This window comes from Lupinus angustifolius, chromosome LG15 (genome assembly GCF_001865875.1).
Source record: "Lupinus angustifolius cultivar Tanjil chromosome LG15, LupAngTanjil_v1.0, whole genome shotgun sequence".
In the NCBI taxonomy this organism is placed as follows: Eukaryota; Viridiplantae; Streptophyta; class Magnoliopsida; order Fabales; family Fabaceae; genus Lupinus; species Lupinus angustifolius.
In genome coordinates, this window is record NC_032023.1 from 622036 (window position 1) to 636703 (window position 14668).

General features: G+C 33.2%; 2 protein-coding genes across 2 annotated transcripts; both read right to left on the reverse strand.

Moving 5' to 3' along the window:
- On the reverse strand, positions 1-5341 carry LOC109328062 (protein RETICULATA-RELATED 5, chloroplastic-like). The gene is made up of 7 exons (XM_019561313.1): positions 4674-5341; positions 3958-4087; positions 2811-3338; positions 2060-2167; positions 1375-1911; positions 811-924; positions 1-144 (listed from the first exon to the last, which is right to left on the reverse strand). Exons 1-7 carry the CDS (start codon positions 5294-5296, stop codon positions 4-6), a joined length of 2181 nt encoding a protein of 726 aa, XP_019416858.1. The 5' UTR covers positions 5297-5341; the 3' UTR covers positions 1-3.
- Positions 7782-13699, reverse strand: LOC109328064 (biotin carboxyl carrier protein of acetyl-CoA carboxylase). Its single transcript, XM_019561315.1, has 9 exons — positions 13593-13699; positions 12114-12323; positions 10813-10889; positions 10557-10610; positions 9748-10008; positions 9584-9646; positions 8444-8512; positions 8318-8363; positions 7782-8086 (listed from the first exon to the last, which is right to left on the reverse strand). The coding sequence occupies exons 1-9, from the start codon at positions 13624-13626 to the stop codon at positions 8019-8021; spliced, it is 882 nt and encodes a 293-aa protein (XP_019416860.1). The 5' UTR covers positions 13627-13699; the 3' UTR covers positions 7782-8018.

A 14668-nucleotide genomic window follows, 5' to 3' on the forward strand; every position in this document is an offset into this window, starting at 1 on the left:
ACCTCAATCATTTTTTATGTCATCAATGGTGGGCTCTTCTGTTTTGTTGCATACAACTGCGCCATTAACAGGAGACTCTTCTGATGTAGGTGACTCTATCTTTCTAACTTGCAGTCCAGTAGAGCGGGCAAGGTCAATCCATTGCTGCAACAGTTTAGAGGGAAAGCAAAATTTGAGAAATGTCACTCAAATTATCAAATTAATATGTAGATGAATGATCCAAATCAAATTAGATTATATATTGTAATATCAATATAATGAATTAAAGACAACTAAAAATTAGTTGTTCGCTTTTCATCACAAAACTTCATTAGAGAGACTTACTGTCTTGCACCAAAACAGGTGTTGACACATTCTTAACTCCTCAGCCCCCAAAATACATATTCTCGTTATTAAATTTCTATTTCAAAACCAATTAACGATCAGAGAAATAGCTTATCAGGTATATAAACTGCATCGGAGAGATTGAGGAAGGGATATGGGACTTCCAACACCCCTCCTCTATGGACAAGCGAAGGGCTATGGGAAGCCCATGACGAAGAGTAGGGAAGAAGTTGGGCTCTGACTTTGATACCATCTTAAGGTTATATCTTAAAAACCAATTGGTAATAGCCAACAGGTAGATAAACCATACCTAGTAGACTTAGCAAACACTCATATTATAAACACTTGTTTAAGTATGTGAAATGTCCCACTATACTTAGTTTTTTATATAAAAAAACAGTGTTCAAAATTGGCTTTACTAAGATGAGGTTGTGAAAAGTGAGCACTGAAAATAATGAAGGCAGACAGAAGGTAAAATATTCTGACCTGGGTTCCCCAATAGGAATTGATTGTCCTTGTTACAAATGATAGCATATTTACGAGAAATGTTTGGGATGCAAACTGATCTGAAATCCGTTGCTCCACTAACCCGGCAATTATCTGTATACCAGAACATTGTAATTTCAGTAATAACATAGAAGGTAGTAGCAGACCATAACTGTATGTAAATTCGCAGTACAATAACACAACAACTATCCAGCAAAGTTCAAAGGAAGAAGTAGAAATGAGGAGTAAATAACAAAAATTAATGCGAAATCATTATTATTGAACTGATAATATTTTTCACCGTTGTTTTTAACAGTGTACACTCAAAAATCATAAGTTCAAGATACTCAAATTTCAAAATTGTATTTATTTGTCCAATCTTTATTAATCATATACTATTATTAGAAAGGTCCAAGGCATCACAGCAACTATTCGAAACATAAGCCATCAACATGACAATATATATGACATCTCCTACAAAAACCAGCTGCAATCTACATTGAAGTCTTTCGTGACACATTAGTAACAACCAAATATTTAATGCAACAGAAAAATTATCTATACCTGATACCGTAGATTGGCAGAGACTCCAAGAAAGAATGCGTAAACAATTGCTGTTTTGAATACTGGTGACCTTAGAACTTGTTGATTAGTGATCACAGCTGGATTAAAGAATTTACGAACTGTATAAAGAGAATTTGATGAAGCAACAGCTCCTATGCTTGAAATAAACCCAACACCAGCTAGTTTTAAACCACCAAATACAACTGATGCAACTCTATGATTGAGATTCCAGTTTGTCCCTACTGGATTCTTTTGAAATGCATTGTCTGGGATGGAGCCAAGAAAGTCTATTAGAGAAGGTGCATTCGTCTCATCAGCATATGAAAGGAATGACAAGGTTGGTGCAGGAAGCCACACTGTAAAGAAATCAACAACTGATCCTCTGACAGTGTCCGTAATAACATAGTCAAGTTCTTGGAAAAAGTTTTCTCTCCGCTTTTCATATTGTGCTAATAGTGTAGTTGTTATTGATATAGCTTCTTCTATGGCTAATCTGTTCAAGAATTTTGGATCTGCCAACAATCTTTCCCTGAAACCCTGCCTCAACAAGAGCCAGATGGAGCAGTAAGAATATGGAGGGATCAAAATGAAGAAAAAAAATCTCATAATAATAAGCAAAGGGAAAAATGATGAAAAATTCTGATAATAATAAACAACATGATGAAAATTTCTCATAAAAGTTTACCTGAAACCGGTGAGTGAGTTCTGCAATCAGAGGATACTTCTCTAGATCAAAGAAGTTCTGTAATACCTCCGGTGATACTAAACCAAGATCAATCCCCTTTTGAAGATCCTGAGACCAAAGAGAAAATATTGTCTATATATGATGAAGTCATGACCAATATTATCATTCACCTAATCAAGTGCATGGAGAGGAAAAATCAGAGAAACGCTACTGCCTAATCATTAAAATCAACAAATGTAAACTTGGTATAACTACTGATTGCTCATTTATACCCCCTACACACTTAGAATCCAGTATGCCAATACAGCTCATGTACTTTATTTTAAGAAATATCACAAATAAAGACTTCATGATCAGCCCATTCCTAAGTTTTCAATTCCTTAAATCATGTTTGTTGTGCAATAAATCTTAACTGAAAAGGGATTTGAATTCAAGGGGGAAAGTAGAAAAAAATACTATGAAATGGTAAGTTTAAGTGATGTCCCTCTTAACGGCTCTTTTCATGTCAAATTACAAATACCAAACATAGATATCAATTATATAGAGGTAAATGATTATGGAATGCAAAAGCTATATTGAATACATAGAAAACAATTTGAAATGTACTAATATGAGTGAGACACCTAGTAAAATGCAAAATCTCTCAAGTTTTGGACAACTGAAGAAAATAAAGGGCGGAAATAGGCGGGCATGCACAGGAAGAAAAAAAAAGGGCAGTGAAATAAGTGCATATTTGTAATGGCTGGCTGACCTGTGGAAGGGCATCTCTACTCCGCCCAGCAGCATTCATAACCCGAGCAATCTCAGCACGGTCAAAGCAATTTCTACTACAGGGTCTAGCAGCAGAATACCATAAAAAATCAGCAAGAGGAACTTCTCCCTCTATACGAATGAATTGCCTTTCAGGGTCAAGTAATATAACTACTTGGTTTTTCTTTTGAATTTTTCTTGAAATTCTTGCTGGGACACCAGTTCCTCTAGATCCATATGTAACATGACTTGCACCAGTCACAACTATTAACATACCAGTGGCTCCTCCTTCAAGCACGTTTTGTAAGATGATCTGGGACATAGTATACTCCTCAACTACCCTAGCCTGTGCAGATAGATATGACCTTGGACCAAAAGGAACAGACGGATTTAGAGTACTATCAACTGATGATCTACGTGAAATAGAAGTAAAGCCTGATACGAAGCCTGAACCAGCTGGAGGTGCATATGCTTTACGTTCAGCCTTTGAAAGCCCACTAATACCTTCTGCTTGGACAGTCCTTAAGATCTGTTGGTGAGGAAACAGTCAATTCTTAACAATCATCTTTATGTATCTTGACCTAGGAGTATAAGAATTGGATATATCAATTGATCAGTTCCAAAATCTTGTCCCCAATTTAAAATAAAACGTGTTAAACCTTTTTTTGATTTGGGAACATCAAGGATTATGAACTAATTTAAAAGGCAATTTAGGCTCTGTATTTTCCCATTTTATTTGGGATTCGAACTATTTAGATTATGTCTCTCTTGTCATCAAAGGGTGACCCTATGCGTGAAGCTCCCACCTAGTGGGGTTTAGGAAGGGTAGATGTAAGGAGCGTTACCCCTGCAAGCAGAGGTTGTTTCCAGGATTTAAAGCCCATTGCCTTCAGATCACAAGGCAAACAACCTTTACCATTGTGTCGAGGCTCACCCTCTAGGTTTCTCTAATCCTAATGAAAATAAAATCCTTGGAGGTTAATCTTTATTAAGCTTCTCAGTTCTGCCTATTGTAAGTTAATTTGCATGTAGCATTGAGATTAACATTTTTCACTCCCTCCTAATTTTGCTCTCTCTCACCAGAAACTTCAGAGACAGAATGAACATTTGAGAGATTTACATCACTTAGGGTGAAATTTTAAGCATACCGCTAGTGGAGTACCAAGAGCCACAAGACGAATTCCATTTTCACGACAATAACTAAGAATAGGTTCATACTCCTGCCACCGTTCAGGTGGCCAATGCAACGTATATGACTTCAAGGTTTCTCCATCTATCCTGCCATGAAGTATAAGTAATGAAGAATATAAGAAATGACCAAACACATATTAACAGAAAAGTAGTGAAGCTGCAGGGGGATTCTTAACTCGGTAACACGGCTAGCTTTCTACAAGTGAAAATGAGTGTAGCAAAATCATTAGTTTACCTATTTTCATTGCCCATGAGGCACAACTCTAATCTGATACTTCTATTCATTTTACATGGAAACAAACAGGGATCCCAAAATTCTGAATCATATATCTAACTTAAAGATTCTTTTTCAAGCCAAACAATAAATCACCTTCACTTTACATGTTCATAATCAACTAATCCACTCCTCAAGTTAAAAGCTAAAATGAAGAAAAACTTCAACCGTCTATTATCTTGTGATCGACTTTTTCCTTCAATGCTAAAACAATTTTTAAGAGGCAAACTAGATTCATGCAAACTGCAATTTGTATAAACAGCTTAATTAACAGCTAATTTAATAAACTATTCTGCATTAAGCTAAAAAGAGCTATAACTTATTTTCATAAGCTGCATTTTTCTAAATACTAACTATTATAACAATCATAACAAAAATTCAAAGTATTGAAAAACATACTTGTTATCCAAATATTGATTGAGTTGTTCTTGAAGATCAGAAGGAAAAGCTTCAAGAGCCAAAGACAAACTCTTCTCATTCTCCAAACATCTCTTATGCAAATTCTTCACAATCTCAAGCTCCAATTCCTTATCATCTCGAACCGGAACCTGTTCTGCTTCACCCAAATACACAACTCTCGCATTTATCAACTTCTCCCACACTTTTCCTCTCTCCTTCCCTATCGCCAACGGTTCTCCTATAACCGTCGCGTCGTAAATTCTCGACGTTATCACCTCCTCTTTTATCGAAACCGGCAACTCCTCCGCCGCCGCCGACGGCGGCGAAGTTTTCTCTTCGGCTCTTGCTGACAGTAGAAACGACGCGCCGGCGGCGAGAAACGGTGCCACCAAAACGGTTCTTCGGGTGGTTCGAGGAGCTTGGGAATTTACGGTTATGCCATCGGTGTGGTGAGGGTGATTGGAACATACCGTTATTATGCGAGTGGGTGGTAAATTAAAACGGCGGCGTTTTGTGGTGCATAGGTTGCGGCGGAATTGGTGGTGGTTAACGGCGTGATGTGACGGCGGAAGAAGAGGTGAAGGAGTAGTGGCGAAAGAAGGAAGAGTTTGGAAGTTGATCATTGAACTTCGTAAGATGTGTACTTTGAAGTTGATAGTGAAGGATGAGTTCATTTTCAGCCATATAAGTTAAAAACATTGTATTCAATTACTATTGTTTACTTCCGAGAGAGTTGGTTCAAATGATATACGTTTGATTCCTCTTAAATATCGGTTCGAGTCTTATGAAAAAATGTTCGCTGGGAGAGTTAGCCCTACTGGCTCGAACAGGATTGCCTCCATACTTGTAGGAATCCAAAAAAACTATAAAGTATAAATGTTTTATATAAGAGGGTTTGAAGAGAAACATACTTTCTCTTCTTCAATTGAACAAAGAAAGTGAAAGGAGAGAAGAAAAGTGATATAAGACCTATACAAAATTGTTTCTCTTAACTAGTACAAAGAAAATTCGGGAAATAATTTATTTTTGGTATTAAACGATAAAATTATCCCTAATCTATTGTATTTTAAGTTGTATTTTTTTTATTGTATGAATATTTTTGTAATTTAAAAATTCATACCTATGTTTTTCTTCTCCTTTTCTTTTCTACTTCTCTTATACCGAACAATATAATAATCTACCTTATTTCTTATATATTTATTTTCTTTCCCCTTTCTATCTCAAATCTCTTCTCTCAATTTCCACCCAAAAGAAATCGATTCTATTTGGATTTGTCACTACATAGTCTTTAAATTACTAAATTGTCTAACGTGACACTTTATTATAAAATAATAATTACAATGTAACATATTATTTATCTATATCTTATATAAAGACAAAACTTGAAATAACTAGCACCATGATTTTATTTTCCTATTTTGCTCTTAATATTTTTTATTTTAAAGTAAAACCATATAACTCGATAACTATAATTAATACATCTCATTTTAAGTTGGATACTATAATAAATACAAAATTATAATATGCAGTACATCCAATAAAAACATTTTAATTCTCTAAATTAAAAATACAAATTTAATATTTAATATCATAAAATAAAAATGCGGGTCAGTATACATAAAGTCTTGATGATATCTATCCGAAAACGTAATGCATTCTAATTGTCCAGACACTAGTAGAAAATAAATGAAAAACATTTACTCTAAAATTAGGTGGGTGTGCATAAAGTCTTGATGATATTTATTGGAAAAGAAAGTATTTTACATTGTCAGCATATCACCTGATTTGTGTTATTTTGGTTTAAGAGTCAATAATGGTTAACAAATCAATAGTGAGTAATTTACTGACAATGTAAAAGACTTTTACACTATCAGTGTACATATATTAAATCCATTGGAAAAATAAGTTGTACCCAACTTATTATTATATCTTGACATGTTATCTTTTATTTGAAAATTCTCCTTACATCATCCTAGGGTAATAATGACTAATGAGGGACACACCATTCGTTTTTAACTAATGCTAATTATATGGTTGAAAGTAGAGATGTGCCTCTTTCAGCAAATGCACACACAAATTTAAGCGGACGTATTATCTTAATAGATAAAATAATATTTTTTGCTTATTTTAAAGTGGGCTAATAGGTATGCAGGCAATTCACAGACATTAATGAATAATTTAAAAATAAAAAGAAATTAAATAAAGTAGTTTAGAATAATATTTAAAAAACCTTTGATATTATATATAAATTTGATTAAATCATATCACATCCTAATTTTTTGAGACATTAAATCATAATTTATTTCTTTTTTCTTTTTTTTCTTACATTATGCATGCGGGCCGCCCGCATTGCCTAATAGAAATGCACACGGGCTTCGCAAGCAAATGAGCCAAAAAACCAGGCAAATGGACAAAATTTATATACCCTGCCCGTAAAAAATTGTGGTCTATAAAGGCAGGCCCACGAGCAATGTCCATTTTACCATCTATAGTTGGAAGTGAATGATTCATGCTTTTTTATTCTTGATTGTCAATATCATTTAAAATCTATCTGTTTAATATGGGGGATATCTTTATGATATGGGATAGTTGATATTTGAATGCAAAACAAAATTGTCTTGTGGAGAAGGGTTTTTGATGAAACCATCACTACTGGTAAAAAAATGATTTTGTATGAACATAATTAACTTGCCTAACAAGTTTATATAAAAGATATCTATCAGCTAACTAGAGGTTAATACAACGACCGTGAATTGTTTACTGTAGGATAAAGCTGGAGCACGTTATTTTTAGCCACTTTCACATTTGATGGTGGCAAAGACAACCTTTGATTCCTAACCATTTAGCTGTGCTCATAGCAAGTATGAGATTTGCATTTCTATATTCTCTGGTTCAAATATCTTAGAAAAAAATACTAATGAAGAGTTCGTTAGTGAAAAACCTCATTAAATAGGTTAAAAGGTTAAAAATTTGATTCCTGATAGCGACCATTGTTGAGAGAGACAATCACACACCCCAAAAGAAATTAGTTTCTTACCCATAAGGTGAAGAGATACCTTCGATTTTACACACACAAAAAAGTCTTAGAAAACGAGCTCTATGGTTGCGTATGTTTACTAAGGAACATAACAAGGTGGTCTTTGAATAGCTTACTTGATACAATTTAAGCAAACTAGTATACAAAAAAAATGTCTTCCACATAGGAACCACAAAGTATACAAAATATGCAGAGCCACAAATAAATATTTGTCAGTCTACCAAAAACTTTAGCCAAATATGCCAATTACCCAGCTCAACAAATATATTCTTCATGAATAATCATCAACTATAGGAAAAAAGGTTGGCTCACATTAACTTGATGTCATGGAATGATGGCAAAACAGCAATAAGAGGGTCTCCATAACCAACAGGATCTGTAAATCATAACAATTAAGTAGTTAGACTTAGACATATTCATGAGATGAAATAAGTTTAAATATTGTCAACAGTAATTGAATACTGTATATTACAATGAATTGAAATAATCTATCATGTAACTTGATGTCACTCCATGCCCCACCCACCCCAAAAGAAATCATTTATTAATTGAATCCCATTTCAATAAATCCATGCATTGTGTTAATGGAAGGTCATGGACACTATACCTCCATCCTCAACAAGTAGCTTTAAGACTTCTCCAGCCACATCTGACTGCAAGATTTGAAAAATAAAACCAGTCAGACATAGATTTGTAAGAAGGAACCACAACTAAGGAAATTGTGATGGATCACCTTAACGGGAAGTCCAGCTCCGAACTGATCTAAATACCCTATGACTTGTCCTTCTTTGATCAAATCACCCTGTAAATATTAAAATTGACAGCAGATAATTGAGTTTATGCAGAAATACTAGAAGTGAATTAGGAATTGAAGATAAAGAAAATGGTCTATAATCAGTTCAACTAAGAGGTCCTCAAACAAGTTGTCAAGGCAGCTATATGATTAAATACATATTTAACAATTATCCAAGTAGAGAAGTATCAATCTATATTTGAATACCAAAGAATATCATATTAGTATCATTCACAGATAAGTTAACAAAACATTGCTATTTAGAATGTATTCATATTATGTCCCACTTGTTTACAGACATTTATAATCTAAGATTGCGAGCATATAATTAACCACTTTATTACGTGCCAATCAAACATCAACAGAAACATGGAAAATCAACCACAAAAAGATGTCAAGTTCCACTGAAAAGAAAGTTGACCATCGTTATATGGTCAAACTGGATAAAGGAGCAATTGCAGATCTGGATGCTAATTAAACAAAATGCCAAATTATTTATAAAATATTACAGTGTGGTTATGCCTCCAGTAAGTCTGTAATTTGTTCATAAAGTAATTATTTTAATAATATAAACATTATTTTTTTTTAAATGACCACATTAATTTTTTATGTTTTACAAGTCTAATCTAATGTTTATATAAATAATAATCAATAAAATTTAAAAGGAAAAATAGATATGAAGTAATATAGTAATAGAAAAGTGTCTATTTATATTTTTTAAGCTGAAATTTAATTGTTATTTCCACCTTTTTGTTTTCCCTTTTTTATACCATAATTTGGTTGTCAGTAAAATTTATTCTAAAAATGAAGACATGGATGTTAGCACCTACCACATCCACAGTAGTGCCTGGGGCAGCTCAAAAGCTACCAGTTAAACCCTAGAACAGATACATTTAGTTGGTGAACGGCAGAATCTTAGTGCACAAGTGGCACAAATGATTTCAAAATTAATGGAGGAGCTCACAAAAAGAAGTCGGAGAAGATGGAATACACATGAATTATGTGATCTAGTTCATAATGAGCTGATTACTTAGAAACACCATTACAGAGGATGAACTAAAACAAGCATATCGCAAGTACCTCTTTACAGATAGGAGGTTGCTTCTTCCCTTTCACTGTTCTACCTCTTCGGAATAAGCCAACCTGACAAGAGATAGGATGAAAGACGAATTTGATTTACATAGCTTGATTCAGAGACAATTCATGAAAGTAGAGCATAATACATAAATTGATAGATGACATACCGTAGGAGATGATACTAAGGCATAGGTATTGGCACCAGAAGCTTCCAACGCTGCCAACTTCGATGACTTCTCTGTTGAAACATTAGCAAATGGGTTGGTCTTTTCTGGAGATGGTTTTGGTGGTGAAGGTGGCAGTGCATCGGATGCTGATTCAACCATAGGTTTACTTGGAATAGGTGGTGGTGCAATTGGTGAAATGTTAGACAGAGGAGCTTTTGTTGCTCCAACGTTTCGCTTAAGATGCATCTCAAACTCTCCAACCTATCACAATATTACTCAATAAGGTCATATGTAAAATATTTAAATCCAGTTAATAGCATGCTTAACTTGATGACCCAGGTACAAATTATAGATTTGAAATTTGTAGTTAGAAAAAATTATTAGGTTCAATGTCGTATTAAAATCTAAACTGAGATAATTGTTACTGGTTGAATTTGAGTTAAGCAGGAAAAAAAGATGTATTCAGATGAGAGATTAGGCACAAAAGCACCACAATCTCAAGCTTGAGTTACAGTGTGCTACAATTTTGACAAAAGCACCATTACCATTACCTCATTCTCAATGAGCCTATGACAAATATTGAGTAAATTGAACTTATTGCTTTGGCAAGTGCCAGCACACAGAATATAGCAGGGCTATAGACACATCCAGCTAACTAATTTACTGTGTGTGAAAAATGATAACCATATCATGTCTATAGCCACTTATTTTAAATCATACACTGAAGTTTCTTTTCATCATTCTTAACATATTTAAAGTACAGTACTTCAAATTGTATAAAATCATCATGCAAGAGATTAGAATATCACCTTTACTTTCAGTTCAGCGATTTCAGTCTCATCACAGACCTCTAAAATCAAATCCTGATCATAAGCAAATCAGATATAATTAGGGGATTTGTCAGTAATCATAAAGTACAAAATATTGGCTTTGTCTTTTTCTAATGGCCTACATAACGTATTTGGATTCATGGGGCATTTATTGCTAAATCTTACTGAACTATGACTTATCCATGATAAGAAATATGAAACTTCTGGTAAATTAGACAAAATTATAGCTATAGACCTCAAATCCATTAGGAAAAGTAGCAGCTTCTAAAGGCTTTTTCTCCAATGATTTTTGTGGAGTGCTATCCGAAGAAGCTGCAACATTATAATATATGATCAGGTCTAAAAGAATAGTGATGCAAGTTCTAGATTTTTATAAAAAAGGCATATTCTAATGAACCACTACAGAGCATAAAAAGGCTATAGCATGTAAACCTCCAACAGACTTTCTCAATTTCCACTATAATAATTAGCAACAGAAGTAGAACGATTTCATACTATTGGACATCCATGTAAACAACATAATATTTAAAACAACGGATACCTAACATATTCCCACTTATTTTTGGAAGGAGCGTGTTAACAACTAACACCTTCTTTTGGACAAATAAACCAATTTTTACTTTTACAAACAACTCAGATATAAGGGTATTTTTTTAATGTAATATTATTCATTTTAAAAAAAGAAAATATGAAGATTCTGACTCTAACTTCCTACATTTTTGTCAAATGATATTTCTGTTCTTAACTATGACCAAGTTTTTCAACTTTTACCAGGACTTTCAACTTTCACCACCTTGAACATACAAAGATCCATATCAAACCTTCTTGCTGAAAATTACTCTTGATACCTAACCATTTCTAATTTTCGGAAGTGAACTCTGTAGTTTTCTAGGCATGGATTCAAAAGCAAGAAAATAAGAGGATGGTTAATGAATTGAATTGAGAAAATAGCTTGTGAACTCTGTAGGTTTTTACACTATTCATGTGTTAATAGTCATTGACTCTGTAATGAAAGTAATACATATGAATAGTGAATGATGTACCGACAACGTAAAAACTTTACACTAACAATGTACAAATATTAAACTCGAATTAATTTACATATCTACAAAAATGACTTGTCCAAATTAATTTTGTTTTATAGAAATGAGCAATAGGGTATTTTTGTCCCAAAAAAATATGTTAGTTGCAAGCATTCCTCTAAAAATAAATCCAAATATGTTAGCAATTCCCCTTTAAAAAATCAACATCAAAAAATGACACATTTTTTTTAACTGAAAAAATGCCCTCCACTTTTCTTTCTAATAAAGTATAGAAGGGCTTGGGAGTATTACCTTGGATTACATATCAAAATATAAACATGCTGACTAAAAGTTTTGCTAATGATTAATTTCTTCCAAAATCTTTGGAGTAAAAACTGTTTGAAATTTAGAACTCTACAGACGACTATAGTAATAAAGAATAAAATTTACCGCATTCAAAAAACAGCCAAACAGAACATAAGTACATAATTCAGTTCACAATCAAAATACCCACCATCAGATTTGGTTGTGTTGATAGCTTCAACTGCTTTTGCACATGACACTAGTGTTTTCTTCCCCCGGATGTGAGAAATAATGTGCTTCTCACCATTTGCCAAGCGCTGGATGGAAAGTCTACTTTTAGAGTTCCATCTGACATTATGGCTGAGAACTACAGCTGGCTTCTGAAGTGAGGATTGCATATGGGACATAGTGCCTATCGAATCTGAGATACAAAAGTGATGAATAAGCACCCGTATGACATGGTTTTTACTTTTCATTATGACCATCTGTGTAATGAGGACCTTGATATTGGTATAATACAGAAAAAATAGTTAGGCATGCCATGCTACATACATATCCATATATACACATGCATGAGATGTGAGTGGCTAATGTGTATGTTTGGACAGGGAAACAAATGTTACTAATGTAACTTAAATATGAATTCCTAAAACTGGGATTATAAGCTAAAACCCTTAAAAATACCCAAATTGCAAAATTATATTATAAAGATTATGTATCCGTAAACACAATCATTATTGGGGCTACATTTGCAAACGTTTGTCAAATTGCATGTGGTTGGCTTGATGAGACACTATAATGAAACAGATCTTGGGAAAAAACACCAAAACATCAATTTTTTTTAATGAAATGTGAATACTAACCCTTTATGTTAACTTAAAAATCGTTAAATTCAAAGTTAACCTATTTCAGTAAGACACAAAAATAATGGAACTCGTTGTGTTACTTAACAAAAGTAAATCAACCAAAGAATAAAATTACCAACTCAATTGATGATTTTGACCAAAAAAATTCCAATCAAACAGTAACTAGTATGCAACATAAAAGGCACCGCCAAAGTAAATAAAAGCAGGTCCTAGACATCTTGTTTCCTATATGAATATGATCCACCAGAATGTCAATTACAATCTCTTAGGTTAAACAAGTTAGTGATTCTAGCAAATAAGTGATGTTAACCATAAAATGTCTCTCTTTAGACATTCCCTTCTACTCTTGCTCATTTCTTAATAGCACAAGTTAAACTATATTTCAACCATAATGAACAGATCAAGCAAACTAACACTACAACTTGAATCGAAACGCTTCATCAGTTATTGCAAAACCAAACAAAAACATATAAGATATTAAGCAGTAAGCATATCTTAAGTATTAAGCAGAACCAGAAACTTCATCCTAATTCAAACAAGCATATTATTAACATTGTCACAAAACCTAAATTCGCAAGCACCTTAAATATTAAATTCACTTCCTAGCTGAAAAACAAAATCACAACCTAATGAAATGACTACATTTCAGTTCCATGAGATTAAACTGAAAAAACTTAGTGTAAATCGTTTTGATTTTTCCTCCTGAAGCGAATCAGAAACTTCAAAAACAAACGAGAGAAGCAGAAATCGTAGTGAAAGAAACACATATTGAAAATCAAACAGATAAGATATACAAGTAGAGAGAGAGAGAGAGAGAGGAATACAGTGAAAGGATCGAATAGCGGTTGCGGAGTCCATGGAAGAGAGAGAGAGAGAGAGAGAGAGAGAGAAATAAGAAGAAAAAGAGTTGGTGTTAGTGTTGGTGGCTTTGTCTTTGATATTTCCGCAATCATCATCGCTTTCTCCGTCACAAGGACCCGCTTCTAAATTAATCACTTTTTCAATCAATTTTCCCAAAATTAATCACTTTTTCAATCAATTTTCCCAAAATTAAGTCATTTCATTTTCTCATTTTTTTCCTGTGTAATTAAGGATATCTATAAAATTAATTAATTGATTTTGGGTGGTGTAGTCTTCCTTTCCATCAAATAAAATCGAACTTTTGACTTTTTTATCTATTTGAAAATCCAATAAAGTTTTACATTATTAGACTAACATTTTGTTAGTACTAGACCAATTTTTAAATGATAATTTGAAATATTAATATCATTTAAAGATTTAATTTTTGAACGATTGTTGTGTTAGTTTGAAAATATATATATTTTATTCACAAACCAACTTTGACATATACTATACAATACAATTTAATCAATTGTAATCATATTTTTGGTATTGACCAATTTAATTATATATCTAATACGGGTAGTAGTTTTTATTTTGTTACATTATGGTCGGTGACTCATGAGGAACAGTGCAACTTTCTCATGGAAGCAAGTCAACTACACATAAATAATGGGGCCTAACCCAAATTAAATTTTGGAAATGGTGTTGTATTAAGTGGTTGATCCATGATTGATCACTTATGGTTACTTACACATGTATGATGAAACTAATTATTGATAGGGAACCCAAAAACCGGAAGAAACCATAAGTGATCAATCATGGATCAAAATTGTGCAAATATGAATCACGCATAGGCACAACATTCTTTTTTTCACAACTAAACTCATTGTCAAGACAATTTATTTTGAATAAAACTTCAAACAAATAAATTAATAAAAGTGGAAACATAAGCAAAATGTAGTGTTATTCTTGGAGTGGCTTGATAAAGAATACAAGATTACGAATAATCAATGAAATTAAATACTAAACAAGTATAGAATTAAATACAAGATTGTTA

What these genes read in the sequence shown, in the direction of transcription:
- LOC109328062 (XM_019561313.1), bottom strand. Translation starts at nt 5,296, where the DNA reads ATGATCAACTTCCAAACTCTTCCTTCTTTCGCCACTACTCCTTCACCT. An exon ending in AATCAATATTTGGATAACAA is followed by an intron (nt 4,088 to 4,673) that starts GTATGTTTTTCA and finishes ACTTCATGGCAG; the next exon opens with GATAGATGGAGAAACCTTGA. An exon ending in GTAGAGATGCCCTTCCACAG is followed by an intron (nt 2,168 to 2,810) that starts GTCAGCCAGCCA and finishes CTTTGGTCTCAG; the next exon opens with GATCTTCAAAAGGGGATTGA.
- LOC109328064 (XM_019561315.1), bottom strand. Translation starts at nt 13,626, where the DNA reads ATGGACTCCGCAACCGCTATTCGATCCTTTCACT. An exon ending in CGCTATTCGATCCTTTCACT is followed by an intron (nt 12,324 to 13,592) that starts GTATTCCTCTCT and finishes TTTGTATCTCAG; the next exon opens with ATTCGATAGGCACTATGTCC. An exon ending in GAGCTGGACTTCCCGTTAAG is followed by an intron (nt 8,364 to 8,443) that starts GTGATCCATCAC and finishes CAAATCTTGCAG; the next exon opens with TCAGATGTGGCTGGAGAAGT.